The following is a 24,378-nucleotide window of genomic DNA, read 5'->3' as shown; positions in this document are numbered from 1 at the left end:
AAACAAATGCAAAAATACAAATGAGGAGTGGCAGTGAAGACGCTGCTGTTTCGGACAGCAACTCGAGCAGGCAATCCAGCGGTACTTCATAATTCGAGCTGAGACACTAAGCGCTTACAATGGTGCAATATCAGGCTGTCTTGAAGCTCCAAAACACCTTGAGGGGACCTGCAGCACAGTGAAGACCTACAAACTTAGCACACAATCCAGCCAGAGTTCTTTTTCCCCTAATGAAAATGTTTGGAGATAATGTGGATTTGTACAAAATCTGTTTATTCTATTCCATGTTACGTAAGCGGCAAAACTGGGCCAAGTAATCTAAAGTTTGCCCTTGTGCAAAAGAAATGGAGAAAATAAGCACCAATTTTGCTGATTGTATAATAGGGAATGGTGCAAGCAAGTTTGTATTATCTGAAATGTTTTCACTGGGACAAAAATTAGGCAAATTTATCATGTTTACCGTGTACAATAAAATGGTATGTAGTTAAAAGCAATGTGTGTTTATGTTAGACAGCAAACACAGTACAAAAAAACTGCCAGTTTTATTTATTTCCCTAGTGCAAAATATTTTAGATAATAGAGATTGGGACAAAATGTGGAAACGCCATTCTTTATTAGCTATGCAGCGGAACTGGTGTCAAGTGAATTTGCCGAATTGTAACACTGGTGCATTTAGATAATCTGGATCCAGGTCGATGTTTGCCCTAGCCCTGGTGCAACAATGTCTTGGAAAATTCAGTTTTTCTCCTAATGTTAATCCCATGCTGAATTGAACCAGTACAACATTTCTACAATGAGGCGCCAGGGCCGATATGCGAGCAGATATTTAAAGTTCAAAGGGTCCTCAATTGTGTCCAGAAAGGTGTAGACCTTGTAATCTCCCTGAATCCATAGCAAACTCTGTAAAGCATATTCAAAACCTGCTGTTTCTTTGCCTTGTGAAATGAAAAGTATCTGGCATGATAGCAGATGCGTTGCTGGGGGGGCGGGACGGAGGTTTAGGGAGCTATTGTCTTGGCTCTTTTGCATGTAGCCCCGGATAGAAGCTCATGGGCTTCTACCAAAAGGCTACCTAGCCTGAGTCCCGACAGTCCTGGCGGTCCTGACATTAGCGTAGCATGCCACCTTGCAAGGGGAGAAATGGAGCGTTCCACTGAAATCACCCCTCCACTTTTTCATAGTCCTGCTCGTTGTCCTAATGAAGGTTTTCATTTTGGTACCTATATAATTCATGGAGTGAACGGAGCCAAGTATAATGTTGAGGTCGCCGAAGATTATGGCTTTCTTACAATCAAACATTACGCACTCCATTTAGATTGCAAGCCTGGTGGCCACCAGCTGTGAGTGTGTTGCTATCGTGCAGCCGGCCCTTGTCATTTCATAACTGAAAGATCTTGTTGTGGGGCTTTCTACAAAGAATACATCCATGTTGCAGGAAAGACATGAAATCGAAGAGAGTATTATACCAATGCTGCAGGGCTGCATTGCGGACAACAGTAAGTCCCTTGTCACAATAGTACAGCCTGCTGGATCCATCACAATAAAGGAAGACAGTAATTGCATCATCAGTCAATATTATTGTCCATAATACTGTTCAACAAGGAAACTGAATAAATGCATGAAGGTACCAAATACACATCCACTGCCATCTACACACATTTGAGAACAGGATATCTATTTGTTTCAAGGTGACCTAGAGGATGCACTAGAAGTATGGATATATTTTTGTTTAGCTTTTAGTTTAGTTTCTATTGCTAAGCAAAGATATATATCGATAATGACGTATTAGCACATTGAAACCTATTCCGAAAGCATTACGTGCTCTAATATTGGCGAAATTATATAAAGCTTTGATGAAGACAAATTGTGTTTTCTTGAATGCGACAAACATGGACATTTTGGTAATTGGGATTACGTTTCCCTCCCTAATCCCTTTACAGCGAGAGCCCCCTGTAACCAACTAAGCCAGGCTTAATAAAACTAGTGCTAAGGTTGCAGGGTTATCTGGCCACCCTTCTGATCTCAGGCCCATGCCCTACCAGTTGCACACTTGCCCTGCCTCCCTGGCAACCCCTGCACCTGGGGACTGTTTTATGTATCCCTACAGTCCCCTCACCAGCACTTATGCCTGCACTCACCCTGCACTTGCCACCAGCTGGCCGCTCATTTCTTTATCTTGCTATTTATTATCCCATGTTCTGCACTTTCCCCTCCGCCTCCCCCCGCACTTTCCTTTTCCTCCCTTCCCTTGGACTTGTGCGATCTGAATGACACCTGGCCTAGTAAGATCGTTGTCGGTCTTCCCTTTGTTCCCCGTCCCTTGTCTCGTCGTGCCTTGAAACACCTGTGTATAGGTGCGTTATAAATGCCATATCATATCATATATCATATCATATCTGAATTATTTCTGCTAACGGACAGCACAAAGAGACCTCAACAACTGGGTGATTTTAGGTGGGCAGATCTATCCATTAAATACCCGGGCTACTCTTTATGATTGCAACGCAAGTGATTACTTTACCACCCTTAAGGGTAAACTACTAAAATGGGGTAGTGCGTCCATGTCCCTAATGCGCAAAATATCATTGCTTAAGGTGATAGTTACCGAAATTGTTTTTTTCTTCTTCAAAATATACCCATTTGACCCAGTCGAGCCTTTTTCACTGAACCTTTAAAGGCGTGTGCAGAGTTTGTCAGGAACCCGGGTACTGACAAAATGAATTAGAGGGATTTTGACAAATCATTTGAGATGGGATGGGCTGAACGCTCCTGATTATGAACTGTTTTATTTAGTTGCACTTGCCCAATTTGCTTCGCTTTGATACTGGACTGAAAGTGGCCCTCTGCATGGTGGAATTGAGCAATGTCTGGCAGGAGAACCCAATATTAAGATCCATGATTCCTGGATCTTGCTAGAGAGATGCCTTTTTTTTACCAGGTTCATATAACTTTGGATGCCTGGAAGAGACTCGATCAAAGAATAGCAATTTCTGAACCATATCATAAGGATGTTCCATTATGATGGTTCACTGACATGTCTCCTTCCATGGATAGTGTGTTTGAATTATTCTGGCACAAAGCAAAGATATGTAGGTTTGGGGATGTGTTTCCCAGAGGCAGGTTTATATCCCACGAGCATATAATTCAAAAGTGAGAAGCTGTGCCCTGTCCGTTTTTCAATGGCATCATAGCGGGCAGCCTTTATGGCCTAGGTGGTCCTCCTTTCCGGCAGAGCCCACTTCACGCCACTGCATAACCTATACTGTGCATTCAGAAAGATGTAGCCGACTGGCCTCTTTGGACATGCTTGTTCAGCAACTAACTCGCAAAATCCCTTCTAAAAATCGGGCTAAATGGAGTTGGGATTTACAGAGAACTCTCAGAGATTTGCAATGGCAACGTGTGTGTAAACTAACTAAAGAGGTATCTGTCATTGCATACAAAATGTAGGCTTCTACAACGTAAGGTTCTAACTGACAATATTATACACCTGCCAAAATGCAGGCCTATGCAGACCTATCGACTTGCGATTATCTGGCCAGATGCCCAAGATATGGTGAGACAACTGCTGGGATACTTCACATGTGCTGCTCTTTCGTAAGTCCTGTTTCTTTTGGGACCACTGTGTGTCATGAGTTATCTGATATTACAGGTGTGGATCTCCTTGGTATCCCTTCCTGTTGCTTATTAGGGGATACAGGCACAGTGCCAGTGGTGGAAAACAGGTGTATTAATTTAGCTGCTTTACCTGTAAAATTATGTATAATTCAGAAATGGAAATGTAATGCTCCTCCAACCATTGTTAGGTGGCGTACTAGTAAGGGCTAATGACACAGAAGAACATTGTTTACTTCTCCCTTCCTCCAGTTGCCCACAGGACATTGCGCTCCACGTCCAGACTTATCTTCCAGACTTATCTATCACTGGCAGCTAAGGAAAATGGATCTTAATGATATAGCAGGCATATTCTAAACAGGTGTACATGATTTGGCCGTGGCAGAATTCTTTGCGGCCGAATTGGCCGTGGTCAATTTTGCCACAAAGAGAATTTTGCCACAGAAAAATCTGGCTAAATCCCTGCAACCGCTGCTCCCCATATTTGGTAGCGATTCCCCAATCTGATCGTTTCGAATCGATCGAATGGTACTGGCTGAATTCGACCAGATGTACCATACGATCAATTCGAAACAATCAGAGTGGGTAATACCTTCTAAACTGCCTTATCTTGGAATATATCTAGGCTATGCAGATCACACTGTGTGCTGCGCGATCTCATGTGAATCTGTTGATTTTGCTGTTATATATTATTTGTTTAACAGTCACATATATCAAGGGAGATTTAGAATTTCATTAAACACCATCCCAATACTCACCAAAAAGAATGTGTTTTTTGAATGTCAAATAAACAAATAAAAATAATGGGCAATACAATAATGTATGCTTAAGGTTTCAGACGCCATCAATGAATGTTGATTGCTTGTCTTCCTGCATCAGTTTGTGGTGGCAGGTCTCGAACTGGACTAGATTAGATTACTTGAACGCAGCAAAAGTTGTCAGTGTGTTCTTACCAAAGGAGAGGATAGTTACCCTATCACCCCTTAAGATATTCCTACCCTCATGGAGTCCAAAAGTCTCAGGTGAGGCCACAAAGTGAAGTAATACAGCAAGGTAAATAATTAATTTTCAATCCACCTGAATGAATCCCAAGTTCACACACCATAGTTGTACACTTGTGGCCGACATGACAGTTCTTAAACATATGAGAACTTTGTCAGGGATACGCATTCTTCCCAATCCACACACAATGTTGTGAACATCACCACGAAAGAAGACTTTTCTTTCCATTGCTTAATGAGATTGTAACCATGCCAGGGATTCATTCTATCCCTCAGAGAATATGTAACTGCTATTCTGTTTGAGGGGCCACTCTAAATCTGTGAGTCAGTGGTCGGGTGTTTGGTAGCTTGTCTGTGTCTACTGCAAAATGGCCTCCGCAACAGAAAATGTGTACAAAATAAGAGCAGTGAGACATAAATGCTACATACTAAAGTGCAAAATTGTTAACTCTAGCAATTCTACGCCAAACACAAACATAACACATCCCAATAGAGTTTAAGCCATCTGTCCCCATGCATGTTTCCATTCTATAGATGGAAGGTGGGACCAACCCAATGAGGAATTTTGGGAGTCTGGCAGAAGGCATGGAATTGTTCTTTTGTGTGTGTGTGTGTCAAGCAGGGTATAGCCAAATTAGGGGGATTAAGACAGTGTATCCTAGTCTTAATGTCCTATGTCTATAAATTGGCTGTTTGAGATCTCTAGAAAAAATGATGTTTTTTTCAGCCACTTTGGAACTTCTTCAAATGAGCCACGAATAGGCATTCATCCCTTTCATCTGGTGATGTTGCCCTCAACCTGCTGTACCAGTTGCCAACTTGCCCCAACTACCATGCCGCGCCTTGCCTTCTGTGCCCCCCAACCCCACCGCCCTGCTTGCCTGAATACTCACGGTCCACCTCTTTCCAGCATCCCCTCCCCGTCTCCCTTTAAACCACTTATCTGTTTGCCCCTCCACGTCTCTTCCTTTGCCAGATTTCTGTGGATGGAATTTCCCCTGCAGTCACTTTTCTGGGCAGTCCAAGAAAGGAGGTCCATAGAATCCACAAGTTTGAATGTACTCCCTTTATTATGAAACTAATGGAAGTGGTGAGATAGACAGGCAGTAAGCCAGGCATGTTTTGTGTTTTCCAGGCACAAAGCAGGAGAGCTATATTGTATGCATTTTTGGGGAGTGATACATAAGGGTGCTGGGTTATCGTGGCAGGGAGCATGGTATTATATTGTGGTAGGAAGGCTGGGGGTCTTGACATAGTGAAAGTGGTGGGGAATGGTGACAGGGGAAACAATGTTCTTTTTGCTAAGTTAAGTTAAGTGGTCTGGAAAAATGCACTGCTGCCAATAATGTTTGTCTTGTTGTGTATGACTATGTAAATAACTTTGTAGGGAAAAAGGGTGAGGTAGTGCTACTGGGATTTTTGGAAAGGTTGTTGCAGAAAAACTGTAGTGTTGATTAATGCAGGTCAGAAGCACCTATTGACTGTGTACTTGTGAGGGTTCTACTATTTTCATGGTGGGTTTGATACCCACCTAATGCCATTGCCTGGATCTCCTCTTTCCTGGCTGATAGATGCATGAGAGTGTTTGCAGACAATGCCACTGCCACCACTGCCCCAGTCACTTGCATCTCCCCCAGAATGTATAACATTTTTGCAAAACTTTTATTCAATCGGCTGGATGAACGGGGCGTCTCATACACCAACTATGCAGACGAGATGCAGATCCTTGTCCCTCTCTCCGGCAACTATGCATCTGACTCCGACATGCTGCGGTCAGTGTACCAAACCATACAGGCCTGGATGGCCTTGCACTTGTGTTTGAACAACGATAAGACGGAAATCCTTAATGGCTCCCAAATGGTTCTAAATGACCATGACAAAGCTTGACATTTAACTATTGAGGGGATCTGCATCCCAGTATCTAACGACAAAAAGACTCTTGGCATCTACCTTGATGCTACACTTTCGCTAACGCAGCAGGTCAACGCCATCGCTTCCTCAACAGCCTACACCACAAAACTATTCAACACTAGCAAACCATTTCTTTCCCCGGACAGTTGCCTTCATATGGCCCGGGTGCTCATTGGCTGAAGGCTTGACTATTGTAATGTCCTATTTGCAGCCATCTCCTCCCATAACATTAACAAGCTACAAGTTATACAAAACAATGCCTTCAGAGCCACATTAAATATCACTGAGTGCGAGCATATATCCTCTGCCAGAAAACAGACTCATCGGCTCCTAGTTTGTGATTGCATAATTTTCAAATCTTAAGCCATCACGCACAAATGCCTTTCCAGCGTGGCCCCTGCATACTTGTCACACAAATTCAAAAAAATGCAGTATTCAAGACTCCCAGTCTGCCAATACCTTCAAGCTGACCACCCCACGAAACAGCCTGAAGAGATCCGGTTGGTCAAGCTTCCCAGCCATCACCTCCAAAAACTCAAATTCACTGCCCCCCACACTCAAAGCAGATACATCATGCTAGTAATTCAGGAAAAACCTCAAGACATTACTCTTTGCACATGGTCCTCTATTACCCTAAATGTCTGGCCTCATGCCAACCCTGATCATACTCTATAACAGCGCCTTGAGGCCCGACGGTTTGGTGTCCTTTATAAATGCAAACATAAATAAATAAATAGATGACCCTTGCATAATGGAATTTGTTTTTCTTGTTATTCGGTTGCTTCATTTACACTGTCGAAGTGTTATTTTAAAAAAAAAATAGTTGATTCGGTGATTCAATTACCCTTGTTGTCTTGTTTTAATGTAGACATTTGTTCTTAAGTACACCATTGGCTAACATTGGACACATAACTTAAACATCCTATAGCTATTTTGGTGAACATATGCATTTAACACCAGGCTATTGTGCAAGGAACACATTTGCTTTGTAGACCCGTTTTCCAGCATTTCACCCCTGAACGAAGCACAAGCAGAGACCGGCTAATCAGCAAATTGGGCCTCATTCCAAGTCTGGCGGTAACACGCCAGTGCTACCAGCGAGTTGCCGCCGGACTTTAAGATTGTTTCTGCCGCCTGAGATCCCGATGTCACTCAGACATAACAAGTCTGGGCGGCCCGGGATATCAGGCGGTGGAAAATGTTAGTCCCCATTCCCGTGAAGTCCCATAGGACTCAATGGGAATGGGGACTCGGAAGCACCATTGCTAACGGCGCTGGTGCTTCCATGACAATTCTGCTTTCCGGGGCCGTTGCGCCCAGCAGGTCAGAACTGCGGGGCGCATAGGCCCAAGAAAGCAGAGTTGTAGTCTTCCGGTCCGGAAAGGGTGCTGGTACGTTGCTATCGGCACCGTTATTTCCAGACCGGCTGACTCGTAATGAGGCTCATTGTCACTGGCAAACGTCAACTCTAGAGCGTTGCTAATTCATAGCAGTGTTGCTGGTGCATTTGAAAATGGAACATTTCTAGTTTGTCTTTTTTGCGCAACTTCCCTCTTGGCTGCATGCAGTGATTTCTGCTCCTGTCTGCGATCCAGATTTAAAATGGCTGATTCATCCCATTCGGACTGCTTACCTGCTTTTCACAGCTATCGCCTCAGAAATGCATTAGTGGGATAAGGGAGTCTCCGGATGACTCCCTGCATTGACTTGCAGATCACACACATTGCCATTGGCAGGTGAAATTAGCTTTGAAATTGGAAGTGTTGAAAAAGCTCAGCGGTCAGAGGCACCTGTTGTGTCAGAGAGACTCTGCCTTCTAGAGACTGAAAATTGCAATTGGCCGCATCATTGCATGTAAATTACTTCCCCTCAAGCTCTTCTTTCCAATAAAATATGAGCAAACATGGCTTGGAAACAGTCGGAATGTGTCACTCTCGAGCCTCTTGGTTTCATTCTGCTGTTAATATGTTTGTAAACTGGCTCTGCTCGCAGTTCTGATCACAGTCGTGCCGGCCTCTCCTGGGCACAAACAAAGAAATAGCGTTGACTTCCAGCTAGAGAAAAGGTCACAAAAGAGATTCAGGTTTTCCGATTTCTAATCTCTTTCATTTGGAAAGGGAGTTGACGACCTTTCAGGATGCTGCCAAATGTTTTTAGACGCCTGGTGTACCTTATTTTCTTCTTGGGAAGTTTGAAGACGTCACAATACATGTCACCCTTCACAACTATGCGTGGCTTTCATTAATCATGCCGGCTCCTGAATACCTAAAGCCGTACTCAATGTTCATATGTGATTATTTGGGTCATGTGTTCACTGAGGGCTACTTTTCTTTTGGATTAATATCAGACCACTCAGGTAGCATGGCGGATTTGTCCTGCAATGCCCCATGGGGGATCTCATCGACTGGCCATAATATGAAAACCAGTCAAGTTCTGCAGGATACCTATAGCAAATGTGATTGCCAACCATTGCAACACAATGTAGGTGGTTATTATTTTGCATGCTGCTGGGTCGTTGTAAAAACTCGGCTGGGTGTTGCTATTTGGAGGTTGTACAAGCCCAGCGTTGCTTTGCCAGAAAGAGCGCAAGTCTAAGATGCAGAAATCCTACAGCCACTGACTAATGCAGACCCTGTGTTGGGGGAAAGGATGGAGGCAGGTGAGTTTTTCAAAAAAAGTTGAGCAATAAATAGAGGGTGCCCCTCAAAGTACTCAAGGTTAAGGAATAGCAGCAAAGCCCAGTTAAAAATATGATCTTCCATCTGACAACTGCGGACAAACCTTGCACCTGTCTATCCCCTCATCGCCGAGTGACGAGTGTGAAACCAGCTTTGAAGCCTCTGTACAATGCATGCACACAATAACTGTGTGAGTAGATAATCTATTAAGTCATGTTATTCATGCAATTATTTCGGTGTTAAAACGGTCACAATTCCTTTTATCGGGATTGTTATAACATTTTTAAAATACTTCTTTAAGGCAGCGCACACCCTTTTCTTTTAATGATTTTTTTGTTATCCACATTAGTTGTTTTTTATTTTAGTTGTTATGATTGCAAACATCTGCACTTTAAATAGTTAGTTGTTTACTAATAAAATGGCCTACTAATGCCATAGCACTGATAAAATGACATACCATCGGTTATCTTACGAAGCATGTAAACAATGGGCCAACTTTCCTTAACCTTAACAAAGCATCTTAGCGATGATGGCTGCCATGTTACTAGAGCCTTGTCAGCTAGATGTGAGGTTCTGTATGATGGAATAGGCATGCCGGGATAATATCTTGCAAAATTCCCTAATATCTATGAGTAGGCAGAAGGGGGAGGGAAAAGTGTTCAGCATGTATGTATCCAAGAGATGCTTAGGAAGGGCTTCCTTCAGTTGAAGGAACAGGGTGTTTATCGTGACTGAGAGTTGAAGAATATTATGGGTATGAGTGCGAATTAGTAATATGATGGGGTCAGATGTAGTCAGGATGAGACCTTATGGTGTTTGTTGGTAGTTGAAGTGACCTCTAGTATGTTTTGTGAGAGGTATGCCAAGTGTGTTGGCAGTCTGTGATGTACATTAAGGCATGGAAAAGTCACAGCTATCTTTGTGTGTACATGATTAAATTGTTTTTGTGTAACCCGGTGTTCATGTGTTTTGAATCTTCTTGCTTTGTGTGGCTGTGATGTGTAGTGTTGGCAGTTTCGAGGTGTCTAGAGTTTTGTTAGTGTGGCCATGAATGGGGAGGAGTGGGCATCTCTGGATGTCTAAGGTTGGAAGACAATTGCAGTCTGTGGTGTTTACATAAGTGTGTCATGGTCTGGGATGTGTGTGGTTTAGTGGCTAGTTTCTAAGCTTGGAATGTAAACCCTTGATTGATAATCCCAGTTTCTGCACTTGACCAATGATTGTGAGTAATAGAGTGGGATACATTTCATCAAACGTTTCAAGTGACAGGTGGCCACACCTCTTTAACACACCCCTGATCCTCTATACATTTGATTGAGCCCCTATAAATGTAATGACCCAGCAAAAATAAATGTTATATACATTGTATATACATTTGATAAGAATTCCATTGAGGTTGATATACAAATTTGATATAGATTTACCAGAACCCCTACACATTTTATTGAACCCCAATAAATTTGTTGACACCCCCCAGTAAATTTTATATAAATTTGGTAAGAACTGCAATGGATTTGATATAAAAATGAGCACCCCTATAGATTGATTAGGTCTATGTGCTAAATAGTCATGTGTCTAAGGGTGATGCAAAGGCCATGATGCTATTAGAGGTTGGGTCTCCCAATATGGATATATAGCTGTTATTTTAGCCCTCGTAAACATATGCACACGTCAGACTTCTCGGGCTATCAAGTGTGGTGTCAGGGAAACTGTAATTATGAACATCTACAGTTATGACAGGGAGAAAACAGCCCCCGGCAGCACCAGCGATCCAGATGAGTTATTTACCTTATTGCCTGAGGAGAAGATACAACAGCCTTGACATAATGGATGACCCCCAGGCTTTGATGGTGGACCGTTCAGATCAGGAGCTCAGTGAGAACATGTCTACACTTTCTGTGGGCAGTCAGTGCTCCTCATTCCCACTGTCATGGGGCTGTCTGTTGAAGAAGTCATTCAAAACACTCAGGCGAGTGTAGTGGAAGATATGGCTAATTTGCAAATGGCTAACGGTGCTGATGTCGTGGTTGTTGTGCAGCCCGTGAGTGCAGAGCGCATACTATAAAGTTTAGATATGCAACATGCTGAAATGGAGTCTGAAGACAACATGTACGATTTTATGATCATGCAGAATGGCGGAACTGAGGTGGGGGAGAGTGACCTGACTCCTTTAACATTTGGAGAATACAGAAGGACATGGATCGTCAATATCGGACATTGCAAACGTTTGTACCTTTTTATGGATGTGACCCCTAACCCGGCTTTAAAGCCATTCATTAATGTTTTTGTCTAAAGCCTTTTTATGATAACATTGATTAAAAGGAGAGCAACGAGGAGAGCCAGGCTGTAGCAGACATGGTCAATATTTACTGTTTGCTACTCAAATCAAATTGAAAACCCAGGGAATCTCAATAATAGACTGTGTAAGCAATGCATCTCGATAACCATTGTGACCTGCACTGATATCCTAGCCATTCACGGCTTCAGAGCCATAGTGGTGAAAACAGGTTTAAAATAACACTTTTACAAATGGTGCATCGGGCATAAAATTGATGATCAGCAGTAGGCGGTCCATGAATATTTGCAAATATCCTATACAGAAAAATCGTTACATAAAATATGCTACATATTGAGCCCTAAATGCCTTGTAAAAATGATGTGGCTAATACAGCCGTCAACCTAGTTTAAGGGTTAGGAAAGTGGCGGTACAATGCATGTCTAAAACGTGGGCTAGACAAGTAGCATATAAGCCCCTCTGAAAATGAATCAGATTAGACGGGGGATGTCCGCTGTGTGCTAGAAGTATAATTGAGAAAACTGTCCACAAGTGGAGGGATAACCTAGACATATACATGGTGCCTCATAAACTGATTTATGAAGAGTGATAATGTGGATAATTTACATGTATTTACGCTTATTTGCTGGAAATAAAAAATCTGCTGAGACGCTCCCAGTTGAATGTGAAACCTGCCATTGCATGTGTAGAGCAATTAATGCTGGCTTTACTTAAAGAGCATCTAGGCCCACGGTCTCCAACCAGTAGATCACAAGCTACTGGCAGCTCGCCTAAGGCTTCCCAGTAGCTCCTTGCATCAGACACTAGAATGAGCGCTGTGCATTTGTTTTGGTGCCTGAAGTCCCTGAGCCTCTTCGCCTTACTCCCCTCTTCCTGCAAAGCAAACAGTCAAAATCAGTGTGCACAGTGAGAGGAGGGGCTGCATCAGGGCTTGAAGGGCTTGGGGCAGTGTCTCAACAAGGGGTTAAGTATCAACAACAAAAGTTATTGGGAAATGTGTTTTGTGGTTATTGTCACCAAGAGATGCAATTGATTGGAAAGGGAAGGGGTGCATACATCTGCATGACATCTGAAACAAAGCTAGTGCTGCAATTGTTTCAGTCTCACTGTTTCTTTATAATTAGGTTAGCATTACTTTGCATGCTGGTAATTGAAGGCTTTCAATCAGAAAGGGGAAAATAAAAATACACTTGTAATCCTTTTTTGCTCAGCATATTTGTGTGTAGAGTCCCAGATTGCAAGATAAAAATGTATATCTAGCGGTACATGTGGCTGTTTATGGTAAAACTTTGCATTATTTATTTTATTTGAAGATACTGTGTTCTCTGTTTTAAGGCATTAGTACCCCAGTTATATTTAAGGTTAAGATGGAATTTGTTGTGATCCGTAGGAGCCCACCTCTACTCATGTCGCAACACATGAATTCAAGGGTAAACAGCAATTTTACATTTAAGCAAATGTGGATAAATACTAGCTGCACTACATTTTGGTGCTTGTCCACTTACATTAGGCTACAGTAGTTGTATATACGTTAAATAGTGAAATGCTTGTGTGGTAATTGTTGTATTATTAGTTTGGTTATTCGTGGTGTTATATTGGGCCTAAACTAAATGTATATGTATTTTTGATATACACCTGTCTAAGAGTATTCTATGGTATCTTTACCGTGTGTGCGCTCATTGTGGGCTTCTGATCACTCTCACCCCACTCTCACCCCTCCTGAGACAAAGTCTTGACCGTCTGCCAAGTCCCATTGCCAAACATCAGTAGCACAAGGTGTAAAAGAGGAACAGGCCATTTTTCAATTGCCTCCTGGGCGAGTAGAAGCAGACAGTGATATTATAGCAGTTTTGAGTAAAAACCGACATTTTGAAGTGTAATATTTTGAGGAGCATTAATCCAATTGGTCAAATGTACACGGCCAAGATCATGAGAAAAAGTTGGCCACACCAGAACTTCACTTATTAAACTCCATTGTTAGGGAGCCTAATACTAATAAAGTATTTAATCTGGAGGTAATTTGAATGATAGTTCAAACAGGGATACTCATAAAGCCCTTTCAATGTTGAACCATTTCGATTGTCCCCTTATACCTAATGTATCAATATATTTTCAAGGTACAGTTCTGTACTGTGTCCTTCCTCTCCTTCTGCCTCTACAAGTATGACCATTGCAACAATGTGAGCAGCTCTCTGCATCTTACTCTCTGACTTCCAAGTTGTCTCAAGGCTGTCGTGAGGGTGCCAACCCTAATCTTTAACACTGACACCAGATTCTCAGTGTTGCTCACCGTCTGTTCGGCTTTAATGACAATCTTGTTACCTTCTTAAGTTCCGCCCACACAAGGGAGACTTCAATGCCCACCATCTGCAGGTTGTTTTCCAGTGAGGACCTTGAGACTTTGGATAGCCTCTATAAGACCCTCCAACATAACAGTACCCAACACAGGGGCCGCCGCAATAGGCTCCTCACTTGGCTGCTGCATGGCCCTTGAGGTTCTCCCCTTGCCCCCCACAAACTTGGCCAATTTCTGCTGTCTCTTCACCATCGAGATTACCTCAGACAGTCCATGGGCCGTCATTCACTTCGCCTCCCATAGACAGCCTAAACGCCACAGTTCACCAAGTGTACGCCCAACGGTCTAAACCAACAATAACGCAATAGACTTAACAGGTTAACATGTGGACTACAGCAGCTGCAACTTGTCATTATACCGCACAACACTGGCAGCAATGACAGTCCTTGAACGTGCAGTCTAGTAGCATGCAGAAGTCGATTGTTCCACCGGTCCCACTCAATGACTCTCAGGGTGAGACCACAAAATGGCGGCCACGCAACACGGACGGTCCAATCTTCACTCAAAACGGGTCTCATGATGCACCTCCTCCACAGGATTACATCCAAATCATGCTTGGGAGTGGACCTTTGTGAATATTATTTATTGGGTATTTATAATGTGCCTATATACTCGGTGTGTTTCAAGGCACAATTTGTTATAAACCAGTCCTTGGTGTAGTCTGATGGCAGATATTTTTCAGGATTTATTCGGCTGCACGGACAGAGCCCAGCACATTCACATCCTCTGCATCCGGCACCAAGCCATGCCCACCCTGAGTGTTTGTTTCTGATGTTCATTCTGGTGGTACATTTGTGGGGTGGATGCCTTACCATCCCTTTGTGAAACGGCACAAAGGGTGACATTGAAGTGAGAGATACAGTGTTGGTCTGAAACTGACATGCAAGCCACAAACTCAATTTGCCTTTTGAACTCATTCAGTGGAGAGTGAAAACAAGAAAAGGTTGCATGCTACCAGCAATGTGAGGCGTTAAATGACCAGAAACGCAAGCTTGTTCCAGAAAGTAGGCCTAGACACACACTCAGGAGAAAGACAAGGAACCGAGTAGGCCGAAGAAGAAGAAGGCACGGATATAGCCCAAAATCAAGTGGTTGATCACCACAGCTAGGATAATAATGAGGAAGCAAGCACAGGATTAATAAATCTTCCCGAAATCGCCGGGTGTCAGCTGAAAACCATGAAGTAGGCCATCCCTAAGATGGACACAGATACCCCAGCAGAATGACCAGAAGAATCCCACTGAAACGGCATAACTATATATTGCATGAGTAATATAAGGATACAAATGTTGCTTATAAGTTATTCACACAGAACCCCCCTTGAAACAATGATGTGAAAGGCATCACGTGGTAATGGTAATAAAGAACGGACACCCATGTAAGCAGGGCGCACTATTCCACTCACTACTGGAGTGTGTGTCTGTTAATGCGCCTCCCATGTAACTGCACGTTATACTGCACACACTAACGATAGTGTCTCCCTAGTTCAATAGAATTCCTAGCCCTACGTTTCTAAATGTACTGTTGATTTTTCCAAAAATAAGGGTTTTGTAGTTAGGTTTTGAGAACGTTTAAATTGTGTGCTCTGACAATCTAAAGTGTTCGGATGCAGTCTCATTATGATCCAGACATGTATGCATCTATATGGTTGTTTGTAAAGTATGTTGTGTGCAATATGTAAAAACCTCGACAAATCGCTGACTTCAACCTTCTTTGAATATTTTGGGGACACACTCATTGTGAATTTGGCCTTTATGTGAACACCTAATCCCTAAGCCCCCCTGTCCGTGCTTTGATGATGTGCGTTTTTGATGTAGTGATGTTGCTCTTCCTTGCGCATTTCTTTCCAGTAAACCGTTTCTGACTTTCTTTTTTTGAAAGAGTGACTCTTGCAATAAGGCATACATTTTATTTTATTTCAAATAAATCCTAGCAAAATGGAAAACTTCATTTAGCGAGCAGGAAGGTCTGACCATATTAGCTTGAGATTCTAGAGAAAGACATCTTATATAGTTTTTATGCCATCCTGACATAGAATGTAGCGATTTAAAGTGGTATTTTGGTTGTACTACACTCCATCCCCAGTTGGTGCCCCAAGGCAGCCAGATACATGTAAAATTAAGCACAAAGTGCAATTTGCATACCTTGTATTGTGCTAACTGGAAAGATTATGCAAAGATGGAACCGTGCATTAGATTTTACAATCTCTTAGACTTCATCAGATTGTGCAGTGAAATGTTTCACTCAAGATGGGCAAACATTGCTGCCTCTATCCGTGATGTTTTTTAAAGCTTACCTTTCCAATACAGCACACAGAGGAGCACAGGAGCTCAAGTACCTGAGAAAGCTTAACCCAAAGACAGAGGTTTGAACATAGATATAGGTATTATGACACACTATGGTCAACCTTGAGTCCATGCAAGGCCATTGCATCAGAAAACATGAACCAGCACCCCTCCAGTACCACCTCTCATTCAACATGATTGTTCAGAACCCCTAATGCGAGAGGACACAGGACGTCGATAACAGAAATGTTCTATGTCTGGGCTCAAATGGTTGGTAACCATTATCGAGCATGAGACAAACTGAGATAACAGTGGACATTGCACCATCCAGCTCATTGTCCCAGAATTGTGGTGTGGGACTCTCCAATAGGGAGTGTTAGATCAGTGATGACTATTTGGTAAAGATACAAAACATTAGCCAACATATCTTACAATAAGTATTAGAACGTCTTTTACAGTTATAGTGAACACTGCTATGTGAGGGCCTATACCAATGTCATAATAGCATTGTTGAAGAATTTGAGCCTACATTTGGCATAAAGTGGCAACACATGGTAGTTCACCAGGCACATGAAGGCAGTATTGGGCCATTCGGGGGCCACTTAGCATTTGATGGTAGTACTTACTTGGACATTTGGGTTTATATCTTAGTATATGCTGACTCTGCCAGGCACATAATGGTACTTGGGCATTTGAAGCTGCACTTTAGATATGACAGCAAATGAATATTGGCTTTTCCTAAACTTGTTTCAATAGGCCTGGAAAAAGTTCTTAGTTTTACCAACCATCACTTTCACAACCAGAATCGAAACCCTTATTATTGATTATATATACATAAGGAATAGCTTCTTGTTTAACAAACACAGTCAAAATCAGTGCAGGCTTAATGAAATAAGCTGTTTGATATACCAATTCACTGCATATTCTTCCTGCTTAAAAGAAGTGAAACAATAGCGATTATTAATATTAACTCATTTAATAGCACTCAGTTCATTGATCTTGGAAAGATAACCAATTTGGTATTCAAACTTATTAAGTACAGGTTGGCCCCATGTCAGAAGGAGGTACTTACCTGACTGAGTTATTCACCCTGCTATTGCCTTAGCTGTTTTAGAACTTTACAGTGAAATGTCAACAACGTATACAACCGGAAAAGTGAATGGATAACTTAATTGGAGGAAACCTGTCCCAAAATGTTAAGAAAAGGGAATCCAAATCCCAAAACGTAAGAAAAGGCAATCCAAATCCTTATCAAATCTGGCAGCTCCCACAGGGCTTGCAAAATCTACTAGCCCATTCACATTGGCTAGGCGATTTTAGGAAAGGTGGGTACCATTTGCATGACACTAAAATGCGTTTTTTCAGCCTCTGTGCAGTGGCAGCACCATATAGTGATTACAATACAAATGATAAGATTTACTGGCTTGTATGCAACATGACAGTACAAAATATGCTCCCAAGGTTTAACTGGTGTAATCTTCAATGATACCTCAGGATCCATAATGGCTTCCTGCCTTGTATAAAATGTGGCAAATACAAATTACATTACCCATTTTGAATGGTGCAATGTCCACTGTTATCTCAGTTTGTCTCATGCTCGATAATGGTTCTATATGGGGTGCTCATTTTTATATCATTTTTATATCAAATAAGTTATGTGTCCAAAGTTAGCCAAGGGTGTACTTAAGAACAAATGTCTACATTAAAACAAGACAACAAGGGTAATTGAATCACCGAATCAACCAATTTATTTTTAAAAATAACACTATAAAATCTCTTTTCAATTCATCTTTACATCAAATCTTCTTCATTCAAAAGCAGGGATGTCATTTAGGGGTCGCCCTTGCTACCCCTGTTGTCTCCCTTGCTACCCCTAAAAGAAATATTATAATATTTTTTAAAAAAGATTTCGGCTTCTGCGCTGTGGCCAGCAACATGTGGCTCTTTGTTTCTGAAGTGGCTGATTTTCTGATAGCTATAGTCAGTAAGATAGCTCAGCAGGTTGAGTGCTCACTGCTGCAATGTGTGTGTGATCTGCAGGTCTCAGGTTCGAATCCCGGCATAGTCAACTCAGCCTTTCATCCTGCTGAGGTTAATAAATGAGTACCAACAAAGGTTGGGTGATATTAACGATACATATGTTTGATCCATTCTTGTATGAAATGTATAGAACTCTGTGGTGGGGTCAAATTACATCACTTCCTGTGATATCAGAGGTAAAGGGTCGTGTGATGTCACTTCCGCTACCCCTGGCATTTTCGTGAAATGATGTCCCTGGTCAAAAGATAACCAGACCTACACATTTTATTTTCTCCAGTATCAAAACAAGTAATGCTACCAGTTAAGGGTTGTATAGAAAAATGAAATTTCTATACGCATATTTACATCACGTTGCCCCCTGGTGTGAATTTCGGGTAGTGAATACGATTTAATGTAGACTAAAATGTATTGGATCAGAATTCTGCAGGTTTGGACTTGCGAAACTAAGCATCAATTTAGAATGCACACAATGTCGTTGCACACACCCAAGATGGGAAAATGGTTTTGTGATTTTCTAATACAGGGATGAGTACGCCTCCACTTCACTGTGCAATGTAAAGAGGGAGGAGCGGGTATTTTTATATTGGGAATATTTTACATGGGAATGGTATTAGGATGGCTAAATCCCTTTTCACCTACCTATTCACTTTATACATAACCACAGCTCAATATGGACTATATCTGTGAAAATGCTTAGAGTACTTTTTAAATATCTCCTATAAAATGCTACGCTATTTTACACAGTGTGCACAGCACAGAAAAGGCATTTTGACATTCAGTTACATGTAATCTCCCTCAGCTTCAAATAAATGAAAAAGGATATCATTCACACTAGTAACTACAGTATCATGTTCTCAATGTATCAATAATACTTGCCCTCCATGTAGTGAAAGGCACAGTGCATTTTTCCACTAAAATATTAGGGTATTCTCTTTGGAAAGAGTGCCCCCTAGTGGCAACCAGTACCCTAATGGCCTCTTCCCCCAGGGACTTGGCAGGGCAATGATTCTAGAGGAATTATGTAATTACACTTGTGGATTTTTACACTCATTTTGAAAAGGTCTTCAAAGGCATGGAACCAGCAGAGACCCTTTAGTGCCCTGGCAGTTCCCAGCCAGCATGCCTCTCATGGTCCCTTCCTCCCTTTTTCAGGAAAGCAGGTCTTCCTCAGATTAAGTTGGTTCCAATTCCCTCATGGATGAGGCCTTGCCATCGCTAGATGATTTCCATATATTAAGCACTCATCCAAAAGGAACGGATGGGTTTTTTTCCTTCAGCATTAGAGTCCTCTATTATATCTGTTCCTGCTGTTTAAAATGTGCAATATTCCCAGGCTTATGTAATGGTTATGGCACAGCTTTAAATCGGCCACGTTCTTCCATTGGCTTGCCTCAAACACTTCCATCCAAACACACCCCGCATTCTCTGTTGGCGACCAGTTTACTCAGTGTAATATTTAATTCTAAATGAGTTTTTCATATATATATATGTGTGTATATATATATATATATACATATATATATATATAATTATATATTCAAGACAACATGCCACATTGATAAAACACAGATTACTGCAATCCCTTGGCCTAAATGCATGTCTGTACATGCAGATTTAATCTGTGCAATATCTGTTCATAAAGTTATTAATATATATACTTTTAATACTGTGTAATCAATGTAGGACATTGAATCCAACACGTAGATTAACATGCACTCTTCGACTTGTTTGTAACTGGTATTGTTTCAAAGTTATCTTTAAAAATCATTTTTACATGCAAGTACCATGTCAAATTAAATTTTGCATGGCTTCCTATCTAGTTTCAGCCCTAGCTTTCTTTAAAGCGTAATGAAACTCCTGGTGCTAGCAGGCCTCAACCAACGATTGATTTTAGCTTATTACAGAACCCTTTGTTCTGATTCGATTATAACAACCACGTGGCAGGATCGACAACTGGAAGGCACCAGAGCCCTGACTCTTTGGTCACTTCAAGTCTTAATCTCTTTGAACACCATGCACTTAATTTCTGTTTTCATTTAAGTTCATATTGTATTAATAAGAACATCTTGTTCACAGATGTACTTGGAAAGGTGGGAGCTGCTCATTAATCCAAATGGGCTGTTCCTATGGCCCTTTGTTTAAGGAAATGAATATATATTTTTTGTGACAAATTAGCCTTCCTTGACAGGGCAGGAATGCCAGATGACAGCCAGCCCTAAATGTACACTGAGGCTTATGTATAGTTCAAATCTGCTTGTTATGTTAACTGGAATATTCACACTGAATCCTCAATATTTTGTAGACATGAGGGGCTTACTTACGTCTATTGTAATGACAAAGTGCAAGTCATTCCCATCAAACATTTCAATGGATTCACTCTTTTGTGCTCGGCATTTCCAAAATAGGAATCATTTTGCAATTTAAATATGGTCAGTAAAATTGAAAAATAATACTCTTCAGGGCTTCATTTTGAATGCATATCAACGTTTCAGTCTATATAATAATAATAATAATAATAATAATAATAATAATAATAATAATAATAATAATTAGGCTTTTATATAGCGCTACAAACCCTCAGGTATCCGAGCGCTGCTTATTATTACCCACGGTGTGTGGTGCTCATTTATCGACCTCGGAAGGATGAAAGGCTGAGTTTGGCCCCGCCGGGATTCGAACCTGCGTTAACAGGCTCTGCACGGGTGTCAAAGCGAGCGCTCTACTCGCTGTGCCACTTGACCGGCTTATGTAATGGTTATGGCACAGCTTTAAATCGGCCACGTTCTTCCATTGGCTTGCCTCAAACACTTCCATCCAAACACACCCCGCATTCTCTGTTGGCGACCAGTTTACTCAGTGTAATATTTAATTCTAAATGAGTTTTTCATATATATATATGTGTGTATATATATATATATATACATATATATATATATAATTATATATTCAAGACAACATGCCACATTGATAAAACACAGATTACTGCAATCCCTTGGCCTAAATGCATGTCTGTACATGCAGATTTAATCTGTGCAATATCTGTTCATAAAGTTATTAATATATATACTTTTAATATATATATGTGGTGCTATAACATGACACATGCCTACATAGGCTACTGTTGTCTGGTTTAAGATTGGCACTGGTTTCCTTTAGCTTCCTGTGCATTGTTCCAATTTGACAAGACCCCACTTTAAATGTTTGCAGACCTATTTTGTGTATTAGTACCCAGCGAGGGGGGTGTGACAGCCTCCCAGCCAATGAGGAGGGTCGGAACTGGGACATTACCAGATGGTAATCCCGCAGCTCCGAGTCTCCTCAGGGCTGGATGCTGCCATCTTCCCCACCGGGGAACAAGCCAAAAACATGCAAGGAAAGGGAGAATAATGATACATCACTAAAGATGCATGTTTATTGATCTATATTTGCCATGTACCACTGTCCAAAGCAATAGTTTGTACTCATCTAAGTTGTCGCGAAAGTGACACCTTTGAGTTGAAAGCTAAACCTAAAAACTAGCTACCTCATGTAAATTATAGACTATTTTAAACATGCACAGAATGCGAGCGAGGGTCAGGCTAATAATATCTGCCCTAATGGTAGACACACCTTTCCATGACATCAGAGTACTTACAACTCTCCAAAAAGGATCATCATTTATCTTTGTCATGCAAACCAGAGCCATAGCAATCAGTGGTAGCAGTGATAATATTTTACAGCAGAAACAATTCTGCTAATATACACAGAAGCAGACATTTCTCCTGCATTCAGAACCTTTACTCAGATAAGAGAATCCACCTTCTAGCCGGCATCACAGCAGTGTCTGGGAAAGTTATTACGCGTGTCAAGGGCTACTCATCGGAGGAAAAGAAGCAATATGGAGAGAGGGTGACCTGCCACTCTTCTTTTGCAGAAACGTCAGCTCTGCTGGAGAGGAGGCCCGCCGAAGAATGAGGGAATGTGACGGGCTTACTGATGCACTGCTCTACGTCATCCAGGCTGCTCTCGGGAGTAGCGAAATTGATAGCAAGGTATGTATTGTTTATGTATTATGCCTTTCTACATCGTACTCGCAAAGCATGGAACTAATCGCAGGGGAGTTAAAGAGATGTTTGTTTGCCAGGATTACCCGTTGCCAACTTCAGCTCTGTGGCAGAAATGCTGCTTCATTTGACTTGTCGTTCCAAAAGATTAGGCAAACGAGATTGCATAGCTATGAAGTATAAAATTAAATACACCCCACTCATGAGTGGCCATCACGCCAAACATTCTGAAATTGTTTGTAACATGTATAAGGTATGACAATTGTTTTTGACGTCACACAGAACAATGTAATCAGAGCAACAATTTATGTCGTATTAATACCTGGCCGGGGGGGTGTGGTAGCTTCCCATCCAATGAGGAGGCTCGGAATGGGGGCATTACCACACAGTAATTCCGCTGCTCCGAGTCTTCTCAGGGCTGGAGGCTGCCATCTTCCTTGCTGGGAAACAAGGTAAGTGCTCCCTTCCCCCTCCTAATTCACAAATTTCACTCCCTCCCCCTTTCCCCCGCTTACCTTCTCCTTTTGGAACCTTTTTGGGAGTGAATATGCTGGGAACACTTTGGTCATTTTCTTCGTTTACTCTTTTGCTATTTCTTTAATGGCCACCATGGAAAGGGAGAAGGGACTAAGTGCAGACCTGCCTCCCTTTACGTGTCAGCCATTTTGTTTGTTTACTTTTTAATTACTTTTTTCAATGGCCACCATGGAAAGGGAGAACAAACTTTGTTTACCCTTCCTTGACAGCCTTTTTTTTCTTTTTTCAGTTGCGAAATGCCGGAGCGTTACGCAACCGAAAAATATTGCTGTTAGTACCCGGGTTTTATGGGCCGGGGTACTAATAGCAATAAGCCCCTTCGGGTGGGAGGGCATTACTGCTTCAGGTAATGCCCTGGGGCCTGCATTAATTATAGGACCCGGGTCATTACCTGAAGCGGTAATGCCCCCCCCTACTCGTGGCTTATTATCCAAGTAAAACATTTACAGATAATTGGTCATAATGCCTTCAAAGGTATTGCATTGAAATTGGATTCAAGGAATGGCAAAGCACAAGTGACTTGGCACAGAATAATTAATTAGCCACCATCCAACGTTGATCTCTTGGGACTTCTCAAATTATAGATATACACCTCAATAAAGTTCCTTGTACTTCATTTTCCATAAAAGAGATCTTACAAAATGTAGCTCACTATATGATGCAGAAGAATTCAGAACATTAGCTCAGGTCAGAATGATGTATGTAATCACATTTTAGAATCACGAGACTAGGACGGTCGGAATATTTCTATTTATAGGAATCTGTATTTGTGTTCAGATTGTGAAGGTAGCATCCATTTCTGTATTCACATGATTAATCTGTGATATTTTTAAAACAAGGCAGCCGTCTCTTGAATTCTGAAATATGCGTATTTAGCAAAGGACACATTTCATATGTGAGGTTCATAGAGACAGAAGGCATCACAGGGGATTTGTGTGTGTGTGTGTGTGTGTGTGTGTGTGCGTGCGTGCGTGCTTTTTTAAATAATCGTTCTTTTTTTATAACGCCTTAATACTGGAGACCAATTTCTAAGCGCAAGACCGGTATTCAAACCTGTGTTGCTATGATATGCCTAGTCTTGCTTCCAAGACAAATGTGTTGCCCCTGAGCTATCCTCCAGGCCTGCTTGCATAAGTGTGTACTCCTTTCCATGCGTACAATGCAATTTGCTATATTAGAGGGGCCTTTTGAACTTATTATAATGCTAATAATTCTTGGGTAACCCTGGTTTTGGCAATTCCTGCATTGTGGAGCAGGAGAAGGGTTATGGGTCAGGCCCAATGGAGTGGACTTTGACATCTCTGATTTCTTACTGTCGGCCAGGCTAGTTTGGTTCTTAGGATAAGTGCTTTACATGGTCTTCTAAGCTCTACAGTGCCTCAAATTGTCCTGTTAGGCTGTCACTGGACGTACATGAGCCGTGGGGTTTACAGTCAACCCCAAAATAGAAGTCATAGGTTCATGGATGGGAGTTAGTACTCTTTCTTACTGGCTCAGGAGGACAGCATAGAGTATTATCTGCAGCCAAACTGTACACTCGCCACCAGAATCTCTACACTTCTCTTTTCAACCTTCACTTATCTTGTCAAACCTGATCAGTGTACTAACAAAACAGC

At 41.8% G+C, this 24,378-nt stretch overlaps 1 protein-coding gene across 22 annotated transcripts in view; it reads left to right on the top strand.

Moving 5' to 3' along the window:
- Positions 1 to 24,378, top strand: part of CTNND2 (catenin delta 2) — a 3,553,726-nt gene that overhangs the window by 2,752,771 nt on the left and 776,577 nt on the right. For all 22 annotated transcript variants that reach the window (XM_069613767.1, XM_069613768.1, XM_069613765.1 and 19 more), the window contains one exon: positions 22,096 to 22,213. In XM_069613767.1, coding sequence (XP_069469868.1) covers positions 22,096 to 22,213 — 118 coding nt within the window. The remainder of the gene's footprint in view (positions 1 to 22,095; positions 22,214 to 24,378) is intronic.

Source organism: Ambystoma mexicanum, chromosome 5p, assembly GCF_040938575.1.
Source record: "Ambystoma mexicanum isolate Mex_15411 chromosome 5p, UKY_AmexF1_1, whole genome shotgun sequence".
Lineage (NCBI taxonomy): Eukaryota > Metazoa > Chordata > Amphibia > Caudata > Ambystomatidae > Ambystoma > Ambystoma mexicanum.
The sequence above is the reverse complement of the archived record's forward strand: the minus strand, read 5'-3'. Positions and strand labels throughout refer to the sequence as shown.